The 15,947-nt window shown below is 37.7% G+C and overlaps 4 protein-coding genes across 7 annotated transcripts; 1 reads left to right on the top strand and 3 right to left on the bottom strand.

The window, feature by feature from the left end:
- Positions 1-345: 345 nt before the first annotated feature.
- LOC127787057 (uncharacterized) lies at positions 346-1,767 on the bottom strand. The gene is made up of 3 exons (XM_052314905.1): positions 1,197-1,767; positions 997-1,122; positions 346-841 (listed from the first exon to the last, which is right to left on the bottom strand). The coding sequence occupies exons 1-3, from the start codon at positions 1,722-1,724 to the stop codon at positions 701-703; spliced, it is 795 nt and encodes a 264-aa protein (XP_052170865.1). The 5' UTR covers positions 1,725-1,767; the 3' UTR covers positions 346-700.
- Positions 1,768-1,941: 174 nt separating this feature from the next.
- Positions 1,942-3,372, top strand: LOC127786847 (uncharacterized). Its single transcript, XM_052314543.1, has 3 exons — positions 1,942-2,518; positions 2,593-2,718; positions 2,874-3,372. The coding sequence occupies exons 1-3, from the start codon at positions 1,991-1,993 to the stop codon at positions 3,012-3,014; spliced, it is 795 nt and encodes a 264-aa protein (XP_052170503.1). The 5' UTR covers positions 1,942-1,990; the 3' UTR covers positions 3,015-3,372.
- Positions 3,373-3,675: 303 nt separating this feature from the next.
- LOC127786846 (myb family transcription factor PHL5-like) lies at positions 3,676-9,319 on the bottom strand. Of its 3 annotated transcripts, XM_052314539.1 has the most exons (8): positions 8,080-9,319; positions 6,219-6,709; positions 5,879-6,086; positions 5,715-5,799; positions 5,590-5,630; positions 5,063-5,117; positions 4,585-4,654; positions 3,680-4,480 (listed from the first exon to the last, which is right to left on the bottom strand). In XM_052314539.1, the coding sequence occupies exons 2-8, from the start codon at positions 6,663-6,665 to the stop codon at positions 4,274-4,276; spliced, it is 1,113 nt and encodes a 370-aa protein (XP_052170499.1). In that variant the 5' UTR covers positions 6,666-6,709; positions 8,080-9,319; the 3' UTR covers positions 3,680-4,273. The 3 variants fall into 3 exon arrangements, with proteins under 3 accessions (XP_052170502.1, XP_052170499.1, XP_052170501.1); XM_052314542.1 differs by lacking the exon at positions 8,080-9,319 and having other exon boundaries at positions 3,676-4,480; positions 5,879-6,071; positions 6,219-8,073; XM_052314541.1 differs by lacking the exon at positions 8,080-9,319 and having other exon boundaries at positions 3,684-4,480; positions 5,590-5,629; positions 5,723-5,799; positions 6,219-8,071.
- Positions 9,320-9,658: 339 nt separating this feature from the next.
- On the bottom strand, positions 9,659-15,078 carry LOC127786845 (uncharacterized). 2 transcript variants are annotated; one of them, XM_052314537.1, is made up of 8 exons: positions 14,823-15,078; positions 12,674-13,167; positions 12,084-12,249; positions 11,948-11,998; positions 11,630-11,812; positions 11,396-11,495; positions 10,384-11,150; positions 9,659-10,297 (listed from the first exon to the last, which is right to left on the bottom strand). In XM_052314537.1, the coding sequence occupies exons 2-8, from the start codon at positions 13,135-13,137 to the stop codon at positions 9,938-9,940; spliced, it is 2,091 nt and encodes a 696-aa protein (XP_052170497.1). In that variant the 5' UTR covers positions 13,138-13,167; positions 14,823-15,078; the 3' UTR covers positions 9,659-9,937. The 2 variants fall into 2 exon arrangements, with proteins under 2 accessions (XP_052170497.1, XP_052170498.1); XM_052314538.1 differs by having other exon boundaries at positions 10,142-10,290; positions 10,380-11,150.
- Between the last annotated feature and the right edge of the window lie 869 nt (positions 15,079-15,947).

Here is a 15,947-nt window from a genome sequence, read left to right as displayed (position 1 = left end):
TTTGAAGGTTTTGGCAATGGTCGGTTGCATATCTTTCAAACCCCCAACTCTTCTAACCCATTATTGCATCAAAGTTTCTGTTCTTCGCTGTAATGAGTATTTTTCCCCCCTTTTTGCAACTTTTATTAACTAATCATCTATACCTTTTATTTACCGGCTTTCTTCGATACAGATTCATAAGAAAATTGTAGCTTCAGCTTGAAGAACAAACAAGAGGGAGGTATCATAATTAATCACATTCTACCATTCTGATGTGGAAGAATTCTGAAATGGCCATTTTGTGTCAAAATTTCAGTTTGTACTCAGAAAAAAGGCGTACTTATGTGCTAACAAGCAATCCTCAAGGGCAAAAAGAAAAGGTAACTGAATTGAATTCATCTGCAAGTCTTAACACATAGGTACAAAATCTTGTAAAAGAATTCAATCCTTTCCTCATTGTTTTTACTCCCATTGATTCCAAACAATACAATCACAGAAAAAAAAAAGAAAATGCGATACAGCCAGTGCTTGTAAGAGGGGTTTCTATCAAATTGAAGGAGAAATTAAAAGAACAGAAACCCAAAAGAAAAGGGGGAAAAATGGAGTGAGGTCTCATCCAAAACTGGATGAAGATGAATATATGAGAAGTAAAACAATTTGAAACCCGAGAATTTTCCCCGAAAAAGAAGTGGAAACTGTTACCCAGAAAAACATGAACAAACTACATCAACTTGTAGTAACAGTTCCTCCCAGAGAGAAGAATCTGATAGCCCTTGCCACAGGGACACTTGATGTGGATGATCAAGCAATTCCCAGCTCTCTCCACACTCACAGCTTCCTCATTTTCTTTCTCGGATTCATCCTGCAATTGCAAAGAAGCAAAAATTTTCATCAATTAACAGTCCAATCAATAAAGGAAGAGTCCAATACATATATGTGCGCGCGCGCGCGCGCATTTAATCTTCAAGAATGGAGAAGCTTAATTATATCTTGGCTCAACGAACACGAGAAACAGACCTTTGCGGCGCCGCCCACTGCAACTCCAGAGCCACCATCTTCTTCATCTTCCTCTTCTTCTGCGCGCAGGACTTCAGTCCACCACTGGCTCATCTCTTTCATGCGATCCTTCATTCTCTTATACCTCTGCAGAGACCCAACAAATTCAGAGATATATATAAACAGAAACGCTAAAAAATGGAGGTCTTTTGACTTCTTACCCGGTCGGCAGAGGAGTTAGGGTCCGAGACGGATCGCCGGAGAGCCTGCGGGGAGAAAGTTGTCTTCGCCGGCGACTGGGTAACTGCCGAAGTATTATTAATCTTGGCGTTTTCCGGCGAGAAAGGGTTCAAGATAGAACCCGCGGGCCCGGAAATTTCATTTCCGGGGGAGTTGATGGGGTCGGAGACGGAGCGCCGCAGAGTCGGCGGCGGCGGGGTGGTGGAGTCCCAGACCATCGGAGAATAGGGCGGAAGAGGAATCTTGGTGAACCCACGGAGGCGGTGGCCGGAGGAAGGATGGAGAGTGATTTTCTTGGAGTTGGGCTGCAGGGGAGAGGAAGACGACGGTGTGGGTCTCTTCATGGCTCCGCCGCAGGGGTTGCATTGATCGACGGAAGGGACTACGGCGTCCGCCGCGGCGGCGGAGGAGAAGCTGGTGAGGCGGAGCTTAGAGAGGAGATTGACTGCGTCGCCGGTTCCTGTGCCGGTGTCCAAGCCGCCGGCTTCCTCGGTTTCTTGGAAGTCCATCGCCGGTTCTCGGTCGTTAATTTCAGCGCTCGGAAACTTCTGTGTTCTGTTCAATAATGAGAGATGGCGGTATTATTTGCAAAATTTCACCTTTTATGGTCGTTGGGAGTTTTATTTTTCAGCTTGTTTCACTTTACGCCCCCATCTTGTGAATACTACATTTAGGCCCTAAATGTAGTATTTATTTGCAAATATACCGCCATCTCTCATTATTGAACAGAACACAGAAGTTTCCGAGCGCTGAAATTAACGACCGAGAACCGGCGATGGACTTCCAAGAAACCGAGGAAGCCGGCGGCTTGGACACAGGCACCGGAACCGGCGACGCAGTCAATCTCCTCTCTAAGCTCCGCCTCACCAGCTTCTCCTCCGCCGCCGCGGCGGACGCCGTAGTCCCTTCCGTCGATCAATGCAACCCCTGCGGCGGAGCCATGAAGAGACCCACGCCGTCGTCTTCCTCTCCCCTGCAGCCCAACTCCAAGAAAATCACACTCCATCCTTCCTCCGGCCACCGCCTCCGTGGGTTCACCAAGATTCCTCTTCCGCCCTATTCTCCGATGGTCTGGGACTCCACCACCCCGCCGCCGCCGACTCTGCGGCGCTCCGCCTCCGACCCCATCAACTCCCCCGGAAATGAAATTTCCGGGCCCGCGGGTTCTATCTTGAACCCTTTCTCGCCGGAAAACGCCAAGATTAATAATACTTCGGCAGTTACCCAGTCGCCGGCGAAGGCAACTTTCTCCCCGCAGGCTCTCCGGCGATCCGTCTCGGACCCTAACTCCTCTGCCGACCGGGTAAGAAGTCAAAAGACTTCCATTTTTTAGCGTTTCTGTTTATATATATCTCTGAATTTGTTGGGTCTCTGCAGAGGTACAAGAGAATGAAGGATCGCATGAAAGAGATGAACCAGTGGTGGACTGAAGTCCTGCGCGCAGAAGAAGAGGAAGATGAAGAAGATGGTGGCTCTGGAGTTGCAGTGGGCGGCGCCGCAAAGGTCTGTTTCTCGTGTTCGTTGAGCCAAGATATAATTAAGCTTCTCCATTCTTGAAGATTAAATGCGCGCGCGCGCGCGCACATATATGTATTGGACTCTTCCTTTATTGATTGGACTGTTAATTGATGAAAATTTTTGCTTCTTTGCAATTGCAGGATGAATCCGAGACAGAAAATGAGGAAGCTGTGAGTGTGGAGAGAGCTGGGAATTGCTTGATCATCCACATCAAGTGTCCCTGTGGCAAGGGCTATCAGATTCTTCTCTCTGGGAGGAACTGTTACTACAAGTTGATGTAGTTTGTTCATGTTTTTCTGCGTAGCAGTTTCCACTTCTTTTTCGGGGAAAATTCTCGGGTTTCAAATTGTTTTCCTTCTCATATATTCATCTTCATCCAGTTTTGGATGAGACCTCACTCCATTTTCCCCCCTTTTTCTTTTGGGTTTCTGTTCTTTTAATGTCTCCTTCAATTTGATAGAAACCCCTCTTACAAGCACTGGCTGTATCGCATTTTCTTTTTCTTTCTGTGATTGTATTCGTTTGGCATCAATGGGAGTAAAAACAATGAGGAAAGGATTGAATTCTTTTACAAGATTTTGTACCTATGTGTTAGACTTGCAGATGAATTCAATTCAGTTACCTTTTCTTTTTGCCTTTGAAGATTGCTTGTTAGCACGTAAGTATGCCTTTTTTCCGAGTACAAACTGAAATTTTGACACAAAATGGCCATTTCAGAATTCTTCCACATTGGAATGGTAGAATGTGATTAATTTTGATACCTCCCTCTTGTTTGTTCTTCAAGCTGAAGCTGCGGTTTTCTTATGAATCTGTATTGAAGAAAGCCGGTAAATAAAGGTATAGATAAATTAACAAAATTTGCAAAAAGTGGGGAAAAAATACTCAGTGACAGTGAAAAACAGTAACTTTGATGCAATACTGGGTTATAAGAGTTGGGGGTTTGAAAGCTATGCAACAGACCATTGCCAAAACCTTCAAACTTTCATTCCCTTTCCACCCTTTTCCAGGAAAATTCAGAGTGTTCTCGGATTTAGCCTTAAGAAGCATGATTGCAAGAATACAACCCTGAAAACGATCGTAATTTCAACTCAGCTAAGACACTGGACCTTTGAGAATACAGAATTGCAACAAGATGACTAATTACCGAATACTTTGAAAGTTGCTGGCTCAACTCAACTTCTTTCTATTCAACTTACAGTTCAAGAAAAAATCCTAAATGACAGTGATAATTCTTATGCTGGGAATAGCATGTCATCCACTCGAAGCAAAATGGCTTTTTCTTGATCTTTCTTGTTGGGTTTAGCTTAAACTGGCCCTTGGATGTTTGAAGAGACAGTGCACGTTGCTTCATAACCCTGTTCTTCTTCAACTATTACAATTTTTTCTCTAGAAGATGAAGAATCTCAGGGTAAACTGTGGTACCATACTTCCAGTCATTTGCAATAAATTTTTCACAACAAATATGTGAGATTGCAACTTATTGTTTAGTTGCCAACAACAATTTCAATAATTGAGAGACTACCCAATGCAAAAAAAGGAATTAAGCCCCGTGAGGGTCTTTCACATAATTTATCAGTTCACAATTGTCTGATAAGTTCTCGAATGATCTCAATGATGTAGATGATTTTGATTCGACTGTATCTTTGGCATCATGAATTGAGGTCTTATTTTTTCCCATATGGTGATTGAACATCTCCTTCAACTGCTTTCCGTGCTCTTCAATCTGCAACTGTAAATTTCTTTGACCCTGAACCAGACAAAGCAAACAGAAATGTTGAAGTATTAAAGGGAAAGACGATCATAGTTTTCTTTGGATACATGGTTCAGAAAGAAGGAAAAACAGCTGCAAACCTCCAATTGTTCGTATAGGCGTCTCTGGACATCAATTTGCTGTCTTAGTGCCTCCAATATCTGCGTGCCTCTGTCATTTAAGGATAGAGAACAACGTTTACATTAGTGAATTCCATTATTTGCCCAAGAAATTTTAGGTAGTTGATTTAATATGCCGGGTTACTATAAAAGCCAAACAGACATGTTAGGAACAGGAGAATCCAAGAGTAACTGAATCAAAGGGGGAGTAGCTTGATCAGAGACGGAAGAAGGCATTCTCGTTACCATTCTTCCAAGGATGAGGCCTATCCTCAGGAGTTCAAGCAATTAGTTTTGATAATGGTAAAGTCTGCAGCTTGATCAGAAACGGAGAAAGGCATTCTCTTTACCATTCTTCCAAGGATGAGGCCTATCCTCAGGAGTTCAAGAAATTTTTTTTGATAATGGTAAAAGATTTTGACATCTCTGATTGCATCAATCCAAACAATGTGCAGCTTACATTTTTGGATCAAGTTGTGGCATTGAATGTAGGCAATCTGTCCTCTCGATTTTCTCTGCACAGATAACAGATCATGCAATCATTTAATAAAACATAAAAAAAAAAATGATAGATGTGTTTTAAGCATCACAAAGCAGTTTTTCTTGGAAAGAAAGCCTCAATGCGCAAGCCACAGACTTATTGATAACATTCCAAAAATATTTATTCTGCTCAGCAATGAATCATTTTGCTATTTTATTATGGACCAGACAGCAACATCTACTTCTCAAAGCAAAAAGGTAGCAGAGTAAAAGTGGATTTTGTTTGGTTTATGACAAATGCTATTGATACTTCACGCAGAGCAGTCATTTATATCAACTCATTGCTGTGAAAAGATGAAAAAGAGGAAAGAAGAACTCAATTTACTAAGCATGGTTACATTTGTATCTCATGAAAATTGTCAGATAAGATCTGTAGTACAAGGAGGAGCACTTTTAATTATGAAGATAAGTTCAACAGGCCATAGCAGAGATATGACAAGAATTTACCTTCAGTAGATCCTGGTATGTGCTTTGTTGTGCGAAACTTCTGAAACAAGAAAGAAAGAATCAACAACAGATAAACGTATAAAATGAGGATTGATGTAAATGATATCCAAATTCAAGTACATAACATGAAAACCTGCAAATGGCTTTTCACATGAAAGATGGTCAATCCCTTGGCATTCATTAGCTTAAGGATCCTCTTAGGAGTTGCCTCTGAAGACAATCAACAACCAAAATATCAAAAAACTCGTAAATACCTCTTCAACTTGAAGAATATTACCGCTATGCTTACTTTCAGCACCCCCAAGGCGATTTACGCATTCCACAAACTGCTCGTGAAGAGCTTGATTCCAACGAATGCGGGATTTGTTTGGGATTGCTGCACTTGAGGATGCAGAATTACAGGGGGAAAGAGAGAATGCATTAAAATGATCTTGTAGCTGCTTCTCTGGATGAAAATGCATAGTTGGCTCCATAGAGCTGACCTGATTGAATCCAATCTGTAATGAAATTATATGTCAAATAGCTCACGCTCCAAAGCAAAAACTCCTAAATAGTTCTGAAGAAAAAGAATCCTAAATAGGAAAAAGCACCATGTAAATAAATCGCATAAGAGAGTTCGAAAAACTCACCCTGTGATTCTGATGTCCCTGAAAACTGAGACAGAGCTGCCTCTGGTTTGGCATGGCATTCATGGGTGCACAGTTACGTTTCAGGAGCATTAACAATTTCCTATCCGGCAAATCTTCAAGAGCAGCAAGGACAGAATTCTTGGAAGATGTATATCTCTGCTTGTTACCAGAACTGAATTCTACAGGCGACTGCAAGGTCGAGCAATTGTGAAGATTGGAATAGTTTTGCCATGCTGAATCAACTTTCAAAGTTTGACATGATGGGGAAATTGAGCTCAGCATGTTTGACACTTGAAAGCATGGAGTTGCCGGTCCAAATTGGTTGGCAATGGTACCGGATAATTCATCAGTGCCAATTCTTGGTTGGCTTGAACTTTCCTTGAGGGCCCATAACTTAGGCTGCTGAGAGGAAAAATTTTCAGTGGAGAATCTTGATATTCCCTCCATGTAATTGTTCAAGATCCATGGTTTTGATCCTGGACCCTGATCTCCTGACTCATAATTTTTAGATAGCTAAAAATTTCAGGAATGTAATACAAAGACAGCAGCAAGAAAATAACAATAAGTCAGTTTTCAAGCAAGCAGAACTTAGTCGTCTTTGTTTCCAGAATTTGTTGATTATCAGGACTGAAGTAGCTTTTTCACTTCTTTCATGGAGGACAATAGTGGCTGCTAAAACTAGTGAGGCATGAAGAAGATAACCAATGAAATAAAGAATTGGAATATCTGTAGCTAGGAAGGAGGATCTCTCCTAATTGCACAAGCCTCTATCTGGCAATTTGAATGTATGAGCAAACTCAAGAAGGCTATTAATAATATGACAGATGGATAGAGATGAACAATGATAGGTTGATACGCCCAAAGTCAATTATATTTGGGCAACTGGAGAATGTAAATTCTTCCTGATGGAGACATATGCAACTCAGAAAAGAAAAAAAGAAAGAAAAAGTGATTCCAGCAAGAAGAATGATATTTCTACAAAATTTTTGTATATAGAATACCACCAAAATAATGTATTACTAGTATTTTTGTAATTGAAAATCAACATGATTGATTATATTTGTATGGTGATATCTTTAATTATTTATACCAAGAATGGGTTTATAATTTGTCCCGAACAATAAAGATTGCCACTATCATGGTCCTCTATCAACAGGAGGGTAGAAACATGGTGTTCTTCTGAAATTTCTATGACATGAGTGCAAAGTTATCATTAAGGTGCCTTGTGGGCCTGCAACATTTGAAGTAGCCCTTGAAACTGCATTGTTTCTTGTAGCTATTTCTCCCTTTTTCAGCTTCAACACTTTCCCTCAGTTGGACAAGTTTAACTTGCTACAAATTTATCTTTGTCATGTGCAAAGTATACACATTACATAGCCAAAATCAGAACCAAGAACTCTTTCTGATTAGCTGACTCAGAAAAAGGTGAACTGCAATTTTTTTTTTTTTTTTTTTAAGACTTAGAATGCATCTGCGGCCCACGAAACTCAAATTTGAGACCTTAACGACCTATCACTAAGCTATCACCCCGATAAAGTGAAGTGCAATTTCTTGAAAGACCTTTTATTTCCAATTACTTTGTAGTATTACCTACCATCCAAGTAAATAAATCAAAGGTAAAATATAGAGCTAATCGTGGAAAGCCCAAACAGGGAGTGGGCAAGAAGTGTACGCGGCTAAAGTGCATGATTGTGAATAGCAGCAACCTCCACAAGGATTCGATATTTACAAAAGGCCCTCTCGTTGGCATTAAAACAAACACGTACTGGCCATTATGAATTCATTAATAATAATAATAAATAAATAAAACATTGTTTTGGTCGGTTGGTTGCATTCTTGTGGGGTTTAGCATCAAACTGACCTTTGGGTTCGCGAAGTGACGCAGCCCATTATCTTGAAGAGAGCACTTTGGTATCTTTTTCCTTCGATCACTACAACTCTTGCATCCAAACAAAATAGTTGGAGCCTTGGGAGGGAAAGCTAATAATTACTCAGCCAAACACAACCTAACTTGCGACTTTGTGAGATACACTATGCATGATTGGTAAATTTATTATTCGATTATTGTAATTTTTTCAATTGATAAAATAAAAATAAACTAAAGATTCAACTTCAATGAGTAACAACAAAAGCAATAAATTGATATTTGGTTGCTCATTTTTTTGAGTTTTAAAATAAAGAAAAGCATCCTTATGATTTTATTTTAAAATAAAGAGAGTAAGCCAATGTTAATTAGAGGTAACCAAAAGTTATTCAACACCATGTTAAGTTTATGAAAGTAAAAACTAAAGAATAGAAAGTTTTTGAGATAAATTTTAACATTTGAGGTCTTGTGCAATTTTTTTTTCTCTTTCAAATAACCATTTGTGTTAAAGTCAAGCTATCAAAAACACTATAATATAGTATTATATATATATTTTACTTCAACTCCTAAAGTTTCATGTAGTTTAAATTTGCAAAATGTTTTGAGTCTTAAAGACAAGGACATTATTTTGATAAATTTATTTATTGTGTTAAACTATAAACTAACAAAAGGCACTATTATTAATAATAAAAAAAAGCAAAATTTCAAATAAATTATTGTATTTTAACTCAGGAGCTTAACCAACTATTGCACTCTAAAAATAAGCAAAAAAAAGTCATCATACTTTTATACACGAGATCAAATTAGCCACCATTTGAGACCCATATAAGGCTTTCTAATTTTAAATTTGGGATTCAATTTGGGCATTTGAGACTCTGTAAAATTCTTTTAATTGAAGATAGAATTTCGACGCGACGTTATATAATTAAAATGCCATCTCACCTTAAGATGATATTTACCGTAATTACTAATGTGAGCCCTTATAAATACAATTGCCCGTTTGATCATTTTTGAAGTATAATGACTACTTTGACCCTAAATATAAAAATACAATGATTTATTTAGCGCCTATTAAAATATAATCGTAAATTTAACCCTAAAACCAAACTATAGTAACTTATTTGGCGCTTCACCCAAAAATAAAATAGAAAGATTTCAAATGTTAATTTTAAATTATTCCAAGGGAAACTTGCTGGAATTTTTGTTGAACTAAATTTGACTGGCATGAAAGCAAAGTTTATCCAAGAACAAAAATTCATACCTGAGAAAAAGCCTAGAAGTTCATGATATGATATTGGCCCTGCACAATTGCTATTAATCTTTTAATGGCCACCAAACTTAATTTCCGAAATCTAACTAATAATCCAATAAGATTCAGGCTTACATAATACAAACTGTTACATAATGCATTGAAGTTAATTTAATCCTTCAAACACAGCCAAACGTCCGTCCCCTTCTTGTATCAAGAGAGAAAAAAAAAAAAGGAAAAGAAGAGATGAAGACAAGGGAATAGGCGTAAGGTTAGATCAGAAGCATGTACAAAATCATAAATGCTATCAACCTGGGAGCAACTCAGTAGGAAAAATATGTATCATTTTATTTTCTGATTGGTGAACACAAACATATAGGAAATTTGTAAGCTTTTTCACCCAGTAACTAATCTGAAGAAGCCAACACAATAGTGTTCTATTTCATAGCCAAATCTACATAAAAAGTAGTTGGCGCCATACAAAACAAGCTCATAAAGCCATATACATCCATCCCATCTTTTTTCCTTCCATCGTCATACTTCAAGTAGTAAGCAAAAGTAGTAATAGATCAGGCCAAAATACCTTTATTTTGCCCACCATGCACATCAGAAACCAGCCCAGCCAGCAGGTTGGGAAACTGATTCACCCTTTACATTCTTCAACTCACCATAGCGCTGAGAAGTTTTTAATTCCTTACTTGATACAGGCATCTGGGAGGAAGCTGTGGGAACTGCTGTAAAGTTGTCGGTTCCAAAATCCCATGAGTCTGAGACTGCTGGAGTAGCCTGTTTGTTCTGGTGACCATTCCTCGTCCTAACAGATTTGGGAGTACTATCTGTTGACATTTTTTGTGGCTTGGCATCTTCCGTGAAAGCATTCCATGGCTTAGATTCTGGACTCGGGGTATTGCTGTCAAAAAATCTTTGTTGAAGTTCCCAAACTGTTCCTTCAATTTTCTCTCTCTGCTGAAAAGAGAATAAAAACAATCACCAGATAAGATGCAAAGAAAAATTTTGAGAAGATGAACCTTGAGTGGACAAGTATAACATGCCTGCATGGTCGCAGAAGGTTGAACTCCAGGAGATGTTTTATCTTTTGAAACTCCCCTGTTTGGTGAAGTTCTAGCTCCCAGGGCTTGCTTAAGCTCTTGTATCTCCTGCCTCTGCGATCGGCAAATGGCAGAAAGCTTTTCATATTTGGAGGTTATTTCAGCCTTCTCAATGTTAGCTTGCTTCAGTTGTTCTTTCAGCCTTTCTACCTCAGCCTCCAGCTCTTCTTCCTTCCCTGAATTTTTACTGCTGATTACAGGGCTAAGTTTATTGGTATCAAAATCAGCAACAAAGGAGTTGAATGCCTCATTTTGAAAAGCATTTGTGCTCTCAGAATTCGATTTTGATGATTTGGGCCTTCCAGCAGCCTGGCCTGAATCATCCTTAAAAAAATTTATTCCAAAGTCCTGGGACGAGCTATCACCGGCTCTGTTAACAGAGTTTGCATGCACTGTTTTTGTGACAGGATGGGAGCGATTCTTCTCCTCTTTTGATGGGCTAGCATCATGGCTAAAAATTTGCTGCTCTAGTCTTGTTGTGTTCTGTTTACTTGGTTCTTCATCAAATTTAACTGCTACTTTGTCCTCTGCACTAAATGAGTCCTTGGCATGCTGAGTGGACCAAAAAGCACCAAGTGCGCCCCCACCTCCACTGGCCCTAGAATTATTAACTGGTGATGATGATGAACTCCAAGTAGTTTCTGTAGATGGTGGGGGTGGTGGACTTCGACGGGGCATTGGATTAGTTTTATTAGCAGGCTTTTGAATTCCTGATGAATAATGTATAAGTATCAAAATGCTTGAACTTAAAGTAGGGTTATAAGCAATCAATTAAGGCAATGAAATTTTGGGTTTGTCTATTAATTTCTACAGAACAGTAGAATTGTTTAATTAAATTAGGCATTTTGCTATCAGAGATTTCCATTTTCTGACATGATAAACATATGATATTTAGGTTAGCCTTTCCTTTTTATTGTTAATGCAGAAAACCTGTAATAAAGCAGCGATGTCTCACCTTCGTGAATGTCAGCACCTGGTTGATGCATCTCCGGTGATCTGTCAGGCAATGGCTTCTGTAATCCATCTGGTAATAAATCATTAACACGAAACCACACCTGACACCAAACAGAAGATAAAGGGTATCAGCAGGCATGCAGATGGTTTGAGGACCTACCATTGCTAGAATAGTTACAATCTAAAACTAACCTAAATTCATGGAGATGAATGGCCAATCAAGCAAAGCGCTTGCCTGCGTGATGTCGGGTCGAGCATCTGGTGAAGATTGAAGCATATCTCTTATTAGATCTGTAATGGATGAGCTATATTTTGGTAATTCTGGTATGCGATAGTTCCCATTTAGAACTTGTAGCTTCGATTCCCCGTCAAATGCCGACTTGAAGTAGCATATGCGGAAAAGAAGACACCCAAGGGCCTAAGAACAACAAAATTAGCAAAATTAGCTTCAGTCCCTACCTAAATTTTCAAAAGCTTAATCCCATAAGACAAAAAGATAAAGTCAAGCTGTTTTCAGTTTTACCACACCAATTTCTGACAATCCAAAACTTACCCAAATGTCCACCTTCTCATTTATGAGTTCTCTCCTGAACAGATCCCACATCTAATTCAAGAAAGGGAAAAAGACAGGTATCAGTATTTATATCACTTTGATCCTTGTTATTCATAAAAAAAAATACACATCCAACCTCAGGGGCTCTATAGGCCGGTGTTGTGTGCTTCCTGATATTGTCTTCTTCTATGCCCATTTCTTCAGGCCTCTCAAACCGCTTGTGATTGGTAGAGGTACTTCCAAAATCACACAATTTCCATAATCCATCAGACCCCAAGAGAAGATTTTCAGCCTTCAAATCTCTAGAGAACGCAATGAAGAAAAAACAAACAAGAAATTAAAACCATAACATCATCACAGAATTTCAAAATATAACGAGTAGCTTTATTTAACTAAAAAAGGAAGCAGACATAAAATAACTTAATTAGCTCAATCAAATACTATTTATGCCTTTTGAACCTGAGCAAATCTAATGCTGGAATTTTTAACAAAATAGGAAACTAGCTGAGGTACTAGCATTATGCAACCCTGCAATGCAAATAATTGTTTTCCTTCTTCCTAATAATACTTGCAGTAAAGCTGCATTAGACAATGCCACGTTGGGTATTTCTCAAAAGAGGACTCATACAGCCAGAAAATCCATCAAGAATGCAAAAGAAGAAAGATTCTAAGAATCTACTGAAACAATGAAGGCTAAACAAATTAACCAATTATTGTTATCCTTACCGATGAGCAATGGGTGGTGATTGGCAATGCATGGCAAAGACTGCATTGCAGACATCCCTAAAAATTACAAGGACTTGCTTCTCCTCAAAATATCCAGATCCTTTGCTTTCCAGCACACTGACCAGGGACTTCTCACAATATTCCATCACAAGGAGAGCTTCTTTTGTCCGCCCCATATCAAAGATAGCATGTGCATAAAGTGTGACAACATTAGGATGTCCTTTGAGAGATTTCATCACAGATATTTCTTTCCTTACAACTTCTAGAGATTCTTCATCATTACATATAATGTGCTTTAATGCATACTGCTTCGAGCCATGTACTGCATCCCGAGCTAAGTAAACACAAGAAAATCCACCCTCAGCAATGGCATTGCGAATATGAACTTTCAAATTGCCAATATCGACAGTGCGCCCTTCAAGACCTGTTTGTTCCTTAGGCATGAACGGTTTGAATCTCCACATGATTGATGATGATATAATAAACACAATGAACTGCAGATTAACACTAAACAAGTTAAGAACTATATACCCAGATTGATTCCAGCCAAAGTTGCAAAAAAGTACTAATAAGCTAACAATTTATAACATGGTTTGCACATTCAAAAACAGGGCTTATTTTCATTAGTCTTTACAGATCTGCAAAGTTAACAATCCAAAACAGTCCCAAAGGTGTTTTCACAGTTATTTCTTTACAGGATTGAGGCCAAGTTGTGGTAGCAGCAGTAAGGTTACCCCGTTGATTTGAGTTGTAGAAACAGCCTCTTTGCAAAAAAGATAAATACATAAATAAAACAAAGGAAAGGCCAAATACGATCCTTCCCCAACCCTTGTAAAACAGGGAACCTTGTGCACTAGAGATTTCCGAACTCTTTAAAAGGATTTCTTAGGAGCTTAAATAAAAAATAATGAACTAAATTCTAAAAAGAGTAGATTATTGGAGAACAAAACTTTAAAAAAGTGTCATGTTCTCTAAGAATGTGTTTCTATTTAATTACTTTCAAGAAAGAAACTATTCTATAGTATCATTTGATAGATAATTTTAGTAAGGAATTGCATTAGAAAAATCTTACATTTAATGATAGTCTATACCCACCTACTCCTATTACACCAAATCATATAATAGTTGCATATCACATTCTCATTCCCATTCCATGTACCAAGAAGCAATATGCTTTATGGGTAACATAGGTTTGACTAATTGAATTTGTTTAAGAAATTTTAAATATTATGAGCTGGATCTTAATTTCTCATGGTGCCATCAAAGAGTAAACTCTAAGGATTACTAATCAAGAACTGCAAGACTTCAAGGTTTTGGACCGAATCTAAAATATAGCGGCCACTTTTAGAGTGTGTGCCAGTCACAAACACTTGCAAGTGGCAATTGTGGCGGATTACACTCTTGACAGAAATAAGTTGATTCCCCGACAATAAATTCTGAACTTTTAAGCATATGGCGGACATACCCTGAGCTTTCTTGGACGCATTTCCACATTCCAATACAGGAAGGGATACAATAGAAAAAAGAGTCCATTTATACAAGAACATTTCTCAGATAAAAATATGTAAGAGTTTTGTTAGGGTTTCAACTGCCAGCCGATGGATAAGGAGAACTGGAGTACTTATCCGGTATCAGTTCCAATCTTGCAGGGATCAGCTTTACCTGCTTCAATGCTTGCTCTTAATCCTCTCCACGACAGGACATATAAATACTAATTTACACAACAAGATATGCTTACCCACATTTGCTAATGGTGAATACAATAGATATACTCGCTCTACAATTAAAGTAGTAGCATCATACAAAAAAAGACTTAATCAAGCGCAGATCCATATAAAGAATGCCTCAGTTCTAACATTCACGCGAGATAGACATCCAAGATTTACTCGTATCCAGATCGAACGAATACAAGAACAACCAAGCCACCAAATAACAACATCAATAAAATCAAAATTCGTTTCAAAACTAAAGATCTGAGATCCACAAGCAAAATCCACGTCAAATTAGGTATCTAAAAACTACGAGTTCAAACCAGTACTGACAATCAAGCTCGAAGACCAAGGCAAGATCAAGATCAAGATCCGGGACTTCTTATACATACATTTATCAGAAAATTGAATTAATTCCGGGGCTAGCCAAGATTGCGTACCTGCTACAGAACCGAGCACCAATCAATAAACAAGCGAGAGTATGAAATCAAGAAGCCCAATTAAAGCTCCTAGGATTCGCCCAAAAGCCTTGTCGGCAGGCGAGAGATCTGAGAAAAAGCCTTTCGGCGCGGCGAGATCTGAGAAAAAGTGAAGTTATCTTCTCTGAGCTCTCGACTCGTCGCTTGGAGGGGACGATCAACCTTCTTGGAGAGAGAGAGAGAGAGAGAGAGAGAGAGGGGGGATGAGGAGCGTTGATTGCTTCATCCGGCTTTGATGTATATATATAGAGAGAGGTGGATATGATAGAGGGCACGTTGCTTTTGGGCCCCTATTCAATTGAAAACTCAGCCCTACCTGATTTTAATTCAGATTAATAAATTGGATAAAGATAATTACAGGGAGTATTTTTTTTACATTTGAAAAAATATTGTGAATATTTTTTTATTTCAATATTACATCACACTTTTTTCTTTATTATTAATTAATCTCAATTAAATATTTTAAAATCATCAAAATACTCTTATATATTAAAAATCCTTATTTTTCTCCTCTTCTTTCTCCATCATTTTTGACTCGCATCCACACAAAGTCTTAAGTTGAGTTTTCTTTGTTATTTTTAAATTATTTTTAATTTTTAATTTTTTAAAACAATAAAAATTCGTTTACTTTATTATTTTTAAAAACAAGAAATTTTTTTATAAAAAAACCTCAAAACAACAAAATATTATTTTAATTATTTTCAACCAAAACAATCTATAAATCCAAAACATGAAAAACACAATGTATTTTTCATGTTTTGCCTCTAAAAAGGAAAAAGAAAAAAAAGAAAAGAATAAAGAAACAAAATTTATTCTTAAATTTTAAAAATAAAATTATATATTTATTTAAAATTTAAAAAATATAATATATTTATATTATAATTAAAATTTCGAGATAACATATAATATATTATTAAGTATATTACACATATTATGTATAATAATATTTAATATAAATTATCATTTAGTAATTTATTAATTAAATTTATTATTTTATTTTAATAGTAAAATTTTATTAAAAAGAGTTAATTTTATCATTTAATAATTAAATTTATTAAATAAAATATTATAAAATATTTTTTTCTC

This window comes from Diospyros lotus, chromosome 12, assembly GCF_014633365.1.
Source record: "Diospyros lotus cultivar Yz01 chromosome 12, ASM1463336v1, whole genome shotgun sequence".
NCBI classification, from domain to species: domain Eukaryota; kingdom Viridiplantae; phylum Streptophyta; class Magnoliopsida; order Ericales; family Ebenaceae; genus Diospyros; species Diospyros lotus.
Note: the sequence above shows the minus strand (reverse complement) of the source record. Positions and strands in the feature narration are given on the sequence as shown.

Coding starts and splice junctions, on each gene's coding strand:
- LOC127787057 (XM_052314905.1), bottom strand. CDS start 1,724: ATGGACTTCCAAGAAACCGAGGAAGCCGGCGGCTTGGACACCGGCACA. Junction 1,123..1,196: donor CTAACTCCTCTGCCGACCGG/GTAAGAAGTCAA, acceptor GGGTCTCTGCAG/AGGTATAAGAGAATGAAGGA. Junction 842..996: donor CAGTGGGCGGCGCCGCAAAG/GTCTGTTTCTCG, acceptor TTGCAATTGCAG/GATGAATCCGAGAAAGAAAA.
- LOC127786847 (XM_052314543.1), top strand. CDS start 1,991: ATGGACTTCCAAGAAACCGAGGAAGCCGGCGGCTTGGACACAGGCACC. Junction 2,519..2,592: donor CTAACTCCTCTGCCGACCGG/GTAAGAAGTCAA, acceptor GGGTCTCTGCAG/AGGTACAAGAGAATGAAGGA. Junction 2,719..2,873: donor CAGTGGGCGGCGCCGCAAAG/GTCTGTTTCTCG, acceptor TTGCAATTGCAG/GATGAATCCGAGACAGAAAA.
- LOC127786846 (XM_052314539.1), bottom strand. CDS start 6,665: ATGGAGGGAATATCAAGATTCTCCACTGAAAATTTTTCCTCTCAGCAG. Junction 6,087..6,218: donor AGGGACATCAGAATCACAGG/GTGAGTTTTTCG, acceptor ATTTCATTACAG/ATTGGATTCAATCAGGTCAG. Junction 5,631..5,714: donor AGCCATTTGCAGGTTTTCAT/GTTATGTACTTG, acceptor TTTCTTGTTTCA/GAAGTTTCGCACAACAAAGC.
- LOC127786845 (XM_052314537.1), bottom strand. CDS start 13,137: ATGTGGAGATTCAAACCGTTCATGCCTAAGGAACAAACAGGTCTTGAA. Junction 11,151..11,395: donor AGGTGCTGACATTCACGAAG/GTGAGACATCGC, acceptor ATTATTCATCAG/GAATTCAAAAGCCTGCTAAT. Junction 10,298..10,383: donor AACCTTCTGCGACCATGCAG/GCATGTTATACT, acceptor TTCTCTTTTCAG/CAGAGAGAGAAAATTGAAGG.